At 48.5% G+C, this 12,897-nt stretch overlaps 1 protein-coding gene across 7 annotated transcripts in view; it reads left to right on the forward strand.

The window, feature by feature from the left end:
• The window catches only part of Ambra1 (autophagy and beclin 1 regulator 1), a 221,610-nt gene extending 210,822 nt beyond the window's left edge, over positions 1-10,788 (forward strand). For all 7 annotated transcript variants that reach the window (XM_070032455.1, XM_070032456.1, XM_070032459.1 and 4 more), the window contains 3 exons: positions 1,611-1,703; positions 3,049-3,242; positions 9,269-10,788. In XM_070032455.1, coding sequence (XP_069888556.1) covers positions 1,611-1,703; positions 3,049-3,242; positions 9,269-9,765 — 784 coding nt within the window. In that variant the 3' untranslated portion in view covers positions 9,766-10,788. The remainder of the gene's footprint in view (positions 1-1,610; positions 1,704-3,048; positions 3,243-9,268) is intronic.
• Positions 10,789-12,897: the final 2,109 nt, after the last annotated feature.

A 12,897-nucleotide genomic window follows, 5' to 3' on the forward strand; every position in this document is an offset into this window, starting at 1 on the left:
CAATCTCCTTGCACTATCTTTTACAGCACTAGAATTTGAACTTAGCCTTACACTTGCTAGGCAAACAAAGCACTCTACCACTTGAGCCCATTCTAGTCCCCCTCCCCTTTTTTTGTGCCAATACTGGGGCTATCCCTGAGCTTTTTTGCTTGAGGCTACTGCTCTACCACTTGGGCTGGCTTTGAACCACAATCCTCAGCTCTTATCCTCCTGGGTGTCTATGATTACAGATGTGAGCCATTGGTGCCGGGCTGCTAGCCCTTTTTGCTTTCATAATGTTTTTCAGATAGAATTTCATTTTTTGTCTCTACCTAGCACAAACCACATTCCTCCTTCCTATGGCCTCTGGCATAGCTTGGATTACAGGCACACACTATCACAACCAGTATTTTTGGTTAGATGAGGTCTTGCTAACTTTTTGCCTGATCTCAGTCTCTTGAATACTACAATTACAGGTGTGAGGCACCCAGCTCACTTGTGCTCTGCTCTGCCGTCCTTTCCCCTCCCCTCCCCTTCTCTTTTCTTTCTTTTGCTTGCTCTCTTCTCCTGCCCCTTTTTTCTGACCCTCTCTCCTTAGATAACTATAAAAGACTATAAATTGGTTGTATTAGGGACCACCCTGAAGACCTCACATTGACTCCTGAAGACTGTCTCCAGGAACACTTTCATTAGTGGTTAGGACTACAGCATAGGAATTTTAAGGACAGTGTAGCTCTTAGCAGAACTGGGTGTGCAAGAACATAGGTATGCCCTGATTTGTTTAGGAGTAGAATGGGATGTTTTGAATATCTCTTAGGATCTCTACATGGACACCAATGATATAACTGGTGAACTCAAAACTTCTTTCCTACTACCTGTCCTCACATTTCAAAGCCACCACCAGCACCTTCTTCTTCTTCTTCTTTTTTTTTTCTTGCCAGTCCTGGGATCTGAACTCAGGGCTTGGGTCCTGGGCTTGGGTACTGTCCTTGAGCATCTTATGCTCTAGATTAACACTCTGTCACTTGAGCCACAGTGCCACTTCTGGCTTTTTCCTGTTTATGTGTTATGGAGGAATTGAACCCAGGGCTTCAGTGCTAAGCAAGCACTCTACTACTAAGACACATGCCAGCCCCTAGTTATTTTTCAAATGGTGTCCTGAATTTATGCCTAGGCTAGCTTGGACTATGATTCTCCTATTTATGCTTCTCATATAGATGACATGTGTGGACTACACCAAGCTGTGTGTGTGTATGTGTATGCGCGCATGTGTGTGCACTCTACCACTTGAATCACAGCTCCACTTCTGGCCTTTTGGTGGTTAATTGGAGACAAGAGTCTCGAAGACTTTCTTGCCTGGGCTGGCTTTAAACCTTGAACCTCAGATCTCAGTCTCCTGAGTAGCTAAAATTACAGGCATGAGCCACCAGCATGCCCAGCCTTTTTTTCGTCTTCTTCTTTCATTGTTTGGAGTCTCATGTCCTTTTTTGTATGGGCTTTGAACAGTAATCCTCCTGATCTCTGCCTCCCAAGTAGCTAGGATTATAGGCTACTTTGCCAGCTGTAAAGAGTTTTTCCACATTCCTAACACCTTTTGTCTTCTCTTCTGTTCCCTTTCCAATGATTTTTAGGGCCTTAAACTTCGGTATTGAATACTACTGGGACCAGCTGAATGAGACCGTGTTCACCGTCCATTCCAGCAGCAGGAGCAGCGAGCGGCCTGGGTAAGCTGAAGTAGGAGAGCAGCATCTGGCTACAGGCCTGCTCCTTCTTTCTTCTTTTGATGGGCTCTGGGTCCTTCCTCAAGCAGCTCTCCATTGAATCACTGCATGTCTGGAGGCTTTTGCCTACAGTCTCATTTGAGAAAAATATTCTATATAGGAAAGAGGACAAAACTAATGCTCTCAGTCTCATTTTAGTATATGTCTGGCCTCCTTCCTTCCTGGTGTAATCAACATACTTGGGGTGAGGAAAAAAAGGGTTGTGGAAAAAAGTCCTGCCCCATGAAGTCTGCTGTGACCTGTGGAGAAAGCATAGTCAGAGGAGGGATAACTAGAGAGTCCCAGGGACAAAGAAATGCTGAGTTAGCAGTATGCTCAAGGCTATCTCTGCCGCCTATAGAAACTGCAGAGCCTGGTTGGAGAAAGTCTCAGAAGTAGAAATGAATGTCTAGTGATAATCTCAAAAGGCTGCTGCTTCCTTTGCTGACAGCTCCAGGAACACCAGAGGCATTTCTGACAAGTGCTTTAAAGAAAGGAGGGGACTAGTCCTGGACCTGGCCTTCCTTATAGGATAGCTTGGCTTCCTACCTGCAAAGCTGTGGTTTCAGAAGAACCTAAGAGCAAGACTCTAGAACAACTTCATAGAGTTTCAGCACTTTCCTTCTTGTAAAGTAGAGATCTTAATCTTAATAAGTCTTAGAATTTAAACTGGAGTCTTGTCAGCTTGTAATTAGAAGGAACATAAAGCTAAAGAGAGAAAAAAAAAAAAAAAACTCTTTCCCTGCCTACAAATCACTGTAGCTTCTTGAACCTTTTTGTTTTCTTTTTGGTCAGTCATGAGGCTTGATCTCAGGGCCTGGGCATTGTTGCTGACCTTTTGTGCTCAAGGCTAGCACTCTACCACTTGGAGCTACAGCTTCATTTCTGGTTTTCTAGTGGTTAATTGGACATAAGAGTCACACAGACTTTCCTGCCTGCGTTGACTTTGACCCACAATGTTCAGATCTCAGCCTCCTAAGTAGCTAGGATTACAAGCGTGAGCCACCAAGGCCCAGCTTGCTTTTTGAATCTTAAGAGTCTTTTCAGATCAGCCATCTCTGTTCCCCCAAAATGAGCCTGTTCTTTAAGGGACTGAATAGACTAGTTAGCTTTGCAAGATTGAATGTGTCTATGACCTTCTTCCCTTGTCCCAAAGCAGGGACTGGTCTGAGGAGATTTGGCACAGCCATCAGGAAGTAGCTGTGGGAGCACAGGGTTCTCCTCTTACCCTGCACCCTGGCCCATGGCCACACAGAACCCCAGAGTTCTGCAGCCCTCCCTGAATTCAAATTTGTCTTTCTCTCTCTAGAACCAGCAGAGCTACATGGAGGACAGACAGAGACATGGGTCTGATGAATGCAATTGGGTTGCAGCCCCGGAATCCCACCACCTCTGTAACATCACAGGGCACACAAACTCTAGCTCTTCAACTGCAGAATGCTGAAACACAGACTGAGAGAGAAGAGCAGGAGCCAGGGACAGCAGCCACCGGTCCTGGTGAAGGTAAGAGCCATTCACAGCTAGAAAAAGATATGACTAGAGACCAGTGGTTGAAAACATCAGTCCCTGGAAGAGATGGCCTGAGGCTCCTGCCTCTGCATGAGTGACACTCACATAGTACTCACATAGTACCTGGTGTCAAGAAGAGCCTTCTCACAGGAACATCATTTATCTGAACCAGATCAGTTTCTCCAGTAAGTGGAGCAGGACTCTGACCTCCGTCTCTGAAACCTAGGGGACCCAAGCTAGTTTACCAAGCACCCTGAACCAGGCACCAATGCTCCTACTCAGGAGGTTGAGACCTATAAGATTGTGGTTCAAAGCCAACACAGGCAGAAAAATCCACTAGACTCCCATCTCCAAAATCACCAGCAAAGGCATGGTGTCAGTGGCTAATTCCTATAATCCTAGCTACTCAGGAGGCTGAGATCTGAGGCTCACAGTTCAAAGCCAGCCCAGTCAGGAAAGTCTATGACTCTTATCTCCAATTCATCATCAAAGAGCCAAAACTGGAGCTGTGGCTCAAGTGGCAGGATGCTAGCCATTAGTATGAAAAGCTTCAGGACAGTGCCTAGGCCCTAAATTCAAGGCCCAGGATCAGTGTGTACGTGCATGTGCACGCGTGCACGCACACACACACACACACACACACACACACACACACACATACTAGCAAAAAGCTGATCTGGGGGTGTGGCTCAACTGTTAACAAGCAGAGCAAGTGCAAGGACTTGATTTCAGACCCTAGTATGGTGGAAGGGGATGGTGTGGATTGATGAAAGGGCTGCCCACAAGCTTCCTCTACAAGCTCTATGTTCAGACCTTGGGTTCCCAGAGCCTGCCCCACATGGCTTGTCTACATGGCATGGCAGATGGGGACTGCTACAGGTGACACTCAAATTCTTCTGTTGTATACTTGCTTCTGCTGTAGTTATAAGCACATCTCAGCCCCTTCCTCTCACCTATTTCAGGTGTGGCTCGGTCAGCCTCAGTTCCGTCTCTCTCTGCTGGCCTCACACTTTTAAGAACCAATTAGCACTTCCCAGTGGTAGGGCTGGAGCCACTTTGGAGCCCATCAGCAGCTGTGTTAAACAGGCTGTTCTCACTCTTCTTACCCCCTACCCCCAGCCCCTTGCTGCTCTGAACTCCATACAAGGCAGCATCCAAACAGACATTCTCTGGGTCTGGTTAAACCATTTGCTTAAAAGAGACCATGAGAGAAGCTCTGGTGTGCATCAGGCAAAGACTTAACAAGTTCCCCTTGGGAATGGCTCTCTACGATGCCGTCCTCCACAGGGCACTGTCCCTCTCCCTGCCAGGAACTGGACATTTTCAAAGTTAAGGCCTCTTATCTCCTACATCTGGGGCCTGGCTCTTTGTGAAGTGGAAACCCCCTTGCCGGGGACATGAGCAGCTGGCTGGAGTCAGCAGAAGCTTTAAGTCTTACTGAGGAAGAAACAATTAAAGCCTCTTACAGCCAAACCAAGCCTACTTTTACAGGTTTCTGTGGACTCTGATCCATCCTGAACTCCATTAAACTGATTGCAAGAAGCCTGAGATCCAAGCACAAGACCCACTCCTTTTCCAAGCAGAGCCAGTGCGTGCCCTCCCTCACAGCAGATGGGCAGCCTCTGAGAGCCTCTGGTAAAGCCAGACAACATAGGGGTTACAGAAACGATTCCTCCCCAAGGAGCTCGAGCTCACAGTCTAGAGAGGGCGACAGACACCTAAGCAGGTGACTGTTTCCATGTGATGAAGACTGAGGGAGCACAAGGAGGAGCTCAGGGAGGTGACCCCAAGTGACCTCAGGAATGAGTAGAAGTAGTGACTAAGTAGTCACCTCCTATAGAATCTTCTACTGTTGCCTTGCTGTTTCTGACCTGCAGTTGATCCTAAATTCCTTTCTTTCTTTGTGGGGAGTGCGTAAGAGGGAACGAGTAGTCTTTCTCAGTCATAGAAGCTTGGAACCTGCTTACTAGCTCCTGGCTATGCCTTTCATCCGTGTCTCTCATAAAGCAGAACAGGAGCTAGTGGTGAGCACCATGACTGAGGCTAGTCAGCAAACACAGCAGGCAGGAACAAGAGCCTTGCTGCTTCTGAGAACTGCTTAGCTGAGAACTCTGAATCTCAGCTCTTAGGTACAGAGTAGTCCATCTCAGGAACAGGGAAAGGATGGATGTAAGTTCCAGGGGAGGAAGGAAATAACCAATGGATATGTCTCATGGGGTCGGGAACTTTGTACTCACCCAGCAGCTCTGAAACCAGATTCCTCTCAAGGAAGATTGGGAGTTAGTGCTTTTTTGGGCCCATCCCTGTCAAAGCAGGCCCAGTGGCTCTTTCCACTGCCTTCATGCTAGCTTCTGACTCCTTTCCTCTTAGTGACTACATTGATAGCCAGGTTTACAGGCACATGGGGAAGAAAATCCCAGTTGACATTACCATTTCTAGGCTTAGTTATATGAGGGATAGATACCTGTACACATACCCTACAGGGTGCAGCTGTGCTTGTAATATCCCTGTCCCGTGGCCTGCCCTCACTTAGCCCTATCCTGAGAGCTATCCACAGAGCTCCAGAGTCCTTCTTACTCTATAAAAGTTGATGGGATGGGCACATAGCTCAGTAATAGAGATACATGCCTGGCATGTGTGAGGTCATGGGTTCAATCCCCAGGCCTGCAAAAATAAAAAGAGGGATGGGGGAACTAAATCCATTCAGAACTTTGAAGAAGGACTCTCTGCCTAGGGCAATTGTCAGTGTTGACTCTTTGCTTGTCTAACTTTAACAAAAGTGTTGTAGTCTCCTTTAGAATGTACAGTTGACTCTGAAGCAAGCCATCCACTCTGCTGTCTAGAGGGTGGCTCAGGGAGAGGAGCACTGCCTGGTAAAGCTCACTGTTTGCTCCCAGCACTTGCACAGAGTCTGCTTGGCATTCAGGAAGTATCTTCAGACCCATGAATGAATGGAGCTGAAGAAGGCCATGCCCATGGTTCTACCACTGAACCTTGGGAAAAGCAAATGTGAAAAAGGACAAATGGAACACACACACACACACACTCCTCTGCTTTCCTGGCAGTGTAGTCCCCAGAATCTAACACAGTTGCAAAGCATTGTGGTAAGTAGCTGATCCCACCTGTCTTCTACATGCAAAACCTGGCTTAGAATATGAAAGAAAAGCCGGTGGTGGCTCACGCCTATAATCCTAGTTACTCAGGAGGCTGAGATTTGAGGATCACGGTTCAAAGCCAGCCCAGGCAGGAAAGTCTGTGAGACTCTTACCTCCAGTAAACCACTCGAAAACTGGAAGTGGTGCTGTAGCTCAAGCGGTAGAGCACTCACCTTGAGCTGAAGAGTACAGGGACAGCGCCCAAACCCAGAGTTCAAGCCCCATGACCGACAAAGGGAAAAAAAAAAAAAAAAGAATATGCAAGAAAACAGTCTCACATCAGCACTGAAGCAGTTTCTGATTTTCCAAGCAAAAAGAAGTATTTTTGCTACAGAAGAGGCAGCTGAATTAACCCCTATAGTTCCCCAGTGCTTCTGGTTCTATTTCCCTTGGGCTTCAATGTGTTTTCTTCTTGGAGAATATGTCACCTGCCTTCAGTGGCTAAAGCTGTCCACACTCAGCCCCAAGAACCATTTGTGTGCATATTTCTAAATTTCTCATCCATTATTTTTTGAGCATTATTTGAGTCTGACATTGTATTTAGCATTATGAATCCAGAGGTATTGGAGGAGTCACATTCAGAAATGAAGTCATGGGCTGAGAATGTGGCTTAGTGGTAGAGTGCTTGCCTACCATGCTCAATTGCTCAGAACCATATAAACAGAAAAGGCTGGAAGTGGTGCTGTGGCTCCAGTGGTAGAGCACTAGCCTTGAGTAAAAGAAGCTCAGGGACAGTGCGCAGGCCCTGAGTTCAGACCCCAGGACTGGCAAAACACAAAAATAGCCGGGCATTGGTGACTCAAACCTGTAATCCTAGCTATTTGGGAAGCTGAGATCTGAGGATCATAGTTCAAAGCCAGCCCAGGAAGGAAAGTCCTGAGACTCTTATCTCCAGTAAACTACCAGAAAACCAGAAGTGGCACGGTGGCTCAAGTGGTAGAGCCTTGAGCTGAAAAGCTGAGGGACGGTGCCCAGAGTTCAAGCCCTATGACCAGCAAAAAAAAAAAGAAGAAGAAGTTACTGTGTCAAAAAAGGAAGTAGATATGTGAATGCCTCTCCATAGCAGAGACTGACCAGTTTACAAACCTATATGCTGAACACCTGTAATTCTACCTACTGAGGAAGCTGAGATCTTAGGATAATGGTTCAAAGCCAGCCCAGGCAGGAAAAGTCTATGAGACTCTTTATCGCCAATTAACCACCAAAAAGCCATAAGTGGGCTGTGGTTCAAGTGATAGAGTACCAGCTTTGGGGGGGTGGGGGGAGGGAAGCTAAGGCACAGCGTCCAGGCCCTAAACCAAGCCCCAATACGGATACAAAAGAAAAAGACTGAGAAGGTGGGGCAAGGGCAGATAGAGTCTACATAAAGTGTCCTAATACGCAGGGGCCGATAGCAGGGCCATTTCTGCTGTAGTAAAGATTGTTAGGTACAGAAGACAGGCAGGCAAGGTGAGGACTGGGCAGAAGGGTGGAGACTACCTTTCGGTTCTTTTTTTTCTTCTTTTTTTGTCAGTCGTGGGGCTTGAACTCTGGGCTTGGGCGTTATCCCTGTGCTCTTCAGCTCAAGGTGAGTGCTCTACCACTTGAGCCACAGCACCACTTCTAGTATTCTAGTGGTTAATTGAAGATGAGTCTCACAGACTTTTCTGCCCGAGCTGGCTTTGAACCTGGCTTTGAACCGTGATCCTCAGATCTCAGCCTTCTCTATAGCTAGGATTATAGGCATTATAGGATTATATAGCACCTGGCTACCTTTAGGTTCTTGTTGCTGGACTTGGGATATGGATGTCAGCAGAGCATACAGCTGAATTAGAACGGTGGGAGAAGCAGCATGGAGACTGGCTGGAAAAGGAGGAGAAGAGTAGCAGGGTGACCAGTTAGGAGAAAAGCTGAGTCAGAGAGAGAGGGCCAGAGCTATAGGCAAGCTATGAAAGAAGACAGATTCAGACTTCAGTGTCAGCTCTGGAGATGTCTCTGGAGCTGGGCTGTGTGGCTCCCTAGGGCTCCAGGCCAGCCTGACCTTCCCTAGAAACCCACAGGAGAGGTGCTGGGAGTTCACCAGGCACAGAGCCCAGCATGAAGTGCTCAGTGCCAGCAGGCCTCAGGTCAACTCACTGCACATCTCAGTCCCAGGTCCTAGGCAGGTCCTCAGAGAGTTCTTGGAAAGCAGTGGAGGCTGTAGGGAGCACAGAATACTCAAGGACAGCCAGGCACTGGTGGCTCATGCCTGTAATCCTAGATACTCGGGAGGCTGAGATCTGAGCATCATGGTTCAAAGCCAGTCTGGGCAGAAAAGTCTGTGAGACTCTGATCTCTAATAAACCACTAGAAGACCGGAAGTGGTGCTGTGGCTCAAGAGGTAGAGCACTCGCCTTTTGCTGAAGAGTGCAGGGTCAGCGCCTAGGCCCAGAGTTCAAGCCCCACGACCGACAAAAAAAAAAAAAAGAATACTCAAGGACAACTCAGGGTAGAAGCTATACTGGCATCTAGGTTGGCCTCTTATCCTCCCTCACTATTAGAATGTTGGACCCCTAGGAGTCTCATGGACTTTTCCTGCTCAGGCTGGCTCCAACCTGTGATCCTCAGATTTCAGCCTGCTGAGTAGCTAGGATTACAGGCGTGGGCCACCAACACTTGGCTTGTTTTGTTTTTTTGAGATGAAGTCTAGTGAACTTTTCTGCCCTGGCTGGCCTCAAACCCCAATCCTCTTGCCTCTCAAACTACAATTACAAGGATGAGCAACTGACACCCAGCCTTCTTTTTTATTTTAATGCAGTCTTGCTAAGGTGCCTAGGGTGACCTCAGACTTGTGTGTTGCCCAGAAAGGCTGCTGATTCCCTCTCTCTTCTGCTTTGTACCCTCCAGGCGAGGGCCCAGAGTATGGTGCCAGTGGGGAAGACGCCCTCAGCAGGATCCAGAGGTTGATGGCAGAGGGGGGCATGACGGCAGTGGTGCAGCGGGAGCAGAGCACCACCATGGCCTCCATGGGTGGCTTCGGCAACAACATTATTGTCAGCCACCGCATTCACCGTAGCTCACAGACAGGCACTGAGTCTGGAGCTGCCCGCACCTCCTCACCCCAGCCCTCCACCTCTCGAGGACTGTTACCAGAACCTGGACAACTGGCAGAGCGAGGCCTAAACCCCCGGACAGCCTCCTGGGACCAGCCTAGTACTTCTGGGCAGGAGCTACCCCAACCAGCCCCACCCTCGTCCTCCCCTGTCCCTATTCCTGTCCCCTCTCCCAACACTGAGGGACCAACCCTGCACTGCAACCTGACCAATAACAGCTATCTTCCAGAAGGTGGTGGTGGCAGCAGGGGGGAAGCTGCAGGCCCCAGTGGGGAGCCACGGAACAGGTAGAGACAAAATCTGCCCTGTAGCCTCCCCTCAAGCCGCTGAGCAGAAGCCGGACCTCACAGCTGACTGGGAACTGTACACAGAAGAGCTGCTGGCTATATCAGGGAGCAGGATGAGTAGGAGGGCACGAATGAGGAGTCAGTAGGGAGGGACAGGCCACTAGGCAAGGCTTGCCTTGGGGGCTAGAACCTTCTAGGATCTGAAGCCCAGGAGAACCACACTGCTGGATGTGGTGAGAATGAAGAAACAAGTGGGTGTTTCTTCCATGAACCCCTCCCTCATCCCTTTCTTCTAGGACATGGGCTCAGGGGACTTGGCCCTGGGCAGAAGCCCCAGAAGAGTGAAGAGTCTTCCAGATCTGGGCCACACTATCCTGGATAGAGGCCAGTGGGATAGCTTGGGCCTGGCCCCCAGAAACCGCCTCCACCTCTGAGCCTTCCAGAACTCCAGCCTCTCTTCGTCATCTTGGCCCACAAAAAAAACAGTTGAGTGGGCTGGGCCCCCAGGTTCCTGAGGACAGGCACTTCTGTACTCACAAGTGGGATGGCTTGGGGGAAAAGGGCAGCCTGCTTGCCTGACACAAGATCCAGTGAAGATGAATGGTATGCAGGGCCTCACTCAGGAGGCTTGGGGCAGGGCAGGGTAGAGGGTGGTTGTAGGCTGGCCAGCCCCCAGGCTTGTCCATCATGCTCCTCCCTCCCTCACCCAAGGCCCTCAGAGTAGCACCTGTGGGTGTCAGTATTACCTAGCCTAGGCCAAAGCCAGCCCGAGGCTGGGGGAAAGAGGAGACTCCAAGTCAGAATGTGAGGTCTTGGTCTGTGATTTAAGGTGTTGCATGTGGAATCTTGAATTGTACGTGTAGTTTCTAGTGGAGAAATCAAGGCTCTGATCATTTTGTTTTTAGTATGAAAATGTGATTTCTTTTCTGTTTGTCACTCATCATAGAAACATTGTGGTGGGAGGAGAGGGGATAGTCTACTGCTAATGAGGGAAACACCAAAGATTTACATCATTAAAATGATGACATGCCCCTCTCTAGGCTCTGTTTGTTTTCATGGAGGAGGGGTGAGTGTTGGGATTGGGGTAGGGGAGGTATGGAAGCTGAGCCAGTTGACTAAGAGTTACTTCCTGTGCTCAGTAGACTGTCGCTCTTGCTTCCCAGGGCCCTGTGTGGAGGGGCATTTCAGTGATACCTGGATAGGCCAGAGTGATGGGAAGTTGTTGGTCCTGATTGCTCCCTACCCAGCACTGTGGACCTGAAGTGAAGATTAAGTGGCCAAACACTGGGATCCTCTGAGGTCTTGGGAGTCCAAGGGTGTCTGAGATGGGAATTTGGTCTTTTCCAAAAGTGTCCCAAAGGTGCCACGGCTGGCTAGAAGGCTTCAAGTTAGAAGAAATTTAGAAAGAGAGATATGAACCTGAACTCTTGAAGTGATAGAAGGAAGGGTTTCTTACCAACAGCAAGTACTGCATGAGTATCTTTGTTGTTGTGGGGCTTGATCTCAGGGCTTAAGCACTGTCCCTGAAATATTTTACTCAAGGCTAGCACTCTACCACTTTAAGCCACATTGCCACGTCCAGTTTTCTGGTGGTTAGTTGGAGATAAGAGACTCATGGACTTTCCTGCCTGGACTGACTTCAAACTACGATCCTCAGATCTCAGCCTCCTAAGTAGCTAGGATTACAGATATGAGCCATTGGCACCTGGTTATGAGTATCTTAACTATGCCCAACTCTGCCCCAGTAGCTATGGGTTATACCCAATTACAGATTCTGCCCCAGCAGAGACCAAACCTGAAGATAAAAAGGAAAGAATACATCATGGGCTGGGAAAGTGGCTCAGTGGTAGAGTGCTTCCCTTACATGCATGAGGCCCTGGGTTCGATCCCTCGGCACCACATAAGCAGAAAAAGCCAGAAGTGGCACTGTGGCTCAAGTGGTAGAGCACTAGCCTTGAGCTGAAGAGCTGAGGGACAGTGCCCAGGCCCAGAGTTCAGGCCCCAAGACCCGCAAAAAAAAAAAAAAAAAGTCAGTGGACTGTATAGTGCTCCTGGACATTAGCTAGCTAGCTGTGTAACCTTAGTTAAGCAAGCTGTTTTGTTTTTTCTTAGTGCCAGGGATCAAGGTTTTGCATTCATTCAGCTTGCTACTCATGTGTTCTACCACATGAGCCCACACCTCCGGCTTGGCCTTTTGCTAGTTAATTGGAAACAGTCTTTCAGATTTTTCTGCCAACGCTGGCTTCAAATCATGATCCTCCAGGTCTCAATCTCCTAAGTAGCTAGGATTATAGGCACAAACCACTGGCATCTGGCCCTTTTCTGAGCTTTCCTTTCCTTGCAGTGGTATATTATGCTTGTACTATGCAATCTTAATAAGTGGGATTTGAACTAATTAAAGGGTGGAAGGATAAGGGAGTCCTGCAAACCCTGCACTCTGCCCACACATTCTTCCCCAGCAGGAAGAATACCTTTGTTTAACCACGAAGAATATGTGTAAACTGCATGCCAGCCACTCTGTGGACTACCTCTCCTCCCAAAAGCCCTCTAAAGTGGTTTACTGCTGTTATCTAGACCACATAGTTAACTAGGAAAGCCAGGATTTGAATGCAAGTAATATCTGATTCCAAAGCACATGCCTGGGCTGCTGTAATTTCTGCAGAAGAAAGATCAGACATGGGAGACACAATGAGACCTCTATGTGCCCTGTTACAAGGATGTGAGGCCTTGCTGGGTGACAGGATCCAAAGCTGGTCCTGTCTGATCCACCCCTGCTGACTCTGACCATGGATAAACCCATCACACCTGTCCTCACACCAACTTCTTTCTTAGGAAGCCTTTGCAGTGGTTGTCCCCCTCTCCTCCCCCCTTCCCCATTTCAAAAGGTTATGAAATCAGCAAAACAAATGAGCATTTCCTAGGAGACTAAAGTCCTCTGGTTCCCAATTCAGCTTCCCAGACTTTCTTTTTTTTGCCAGTCCGGAGCTTGAACTCAGGGCCTGGACACTGTCCTTGAGCATCTTTGGCTCAAGGCTAGCACTGTACCACTTGAACCACAGGCACCACCTCCGGCTTAACTGTTTATGTGTTACTGAGGAATTGAACCCAGGGCTTCGTGCATGGTGGACAAGCATTC

This window comes from Dipodomys merriami, unplaced genomic scaffold (genome assembly GCF_024711535.1).
Source record: "Dipodomys merriami isolate MVZ:Mamm:240054 unplaced genomic scaffold, mDipMer1.0.p SCAF_21, whole genome shotgun sequence".
Lineage (NCBI taxonomy): Eukaryota > Metazoa > Chordata > Mammalia > Rodentia > Heteromyidae > Dipodomys > Dipodomys merriami.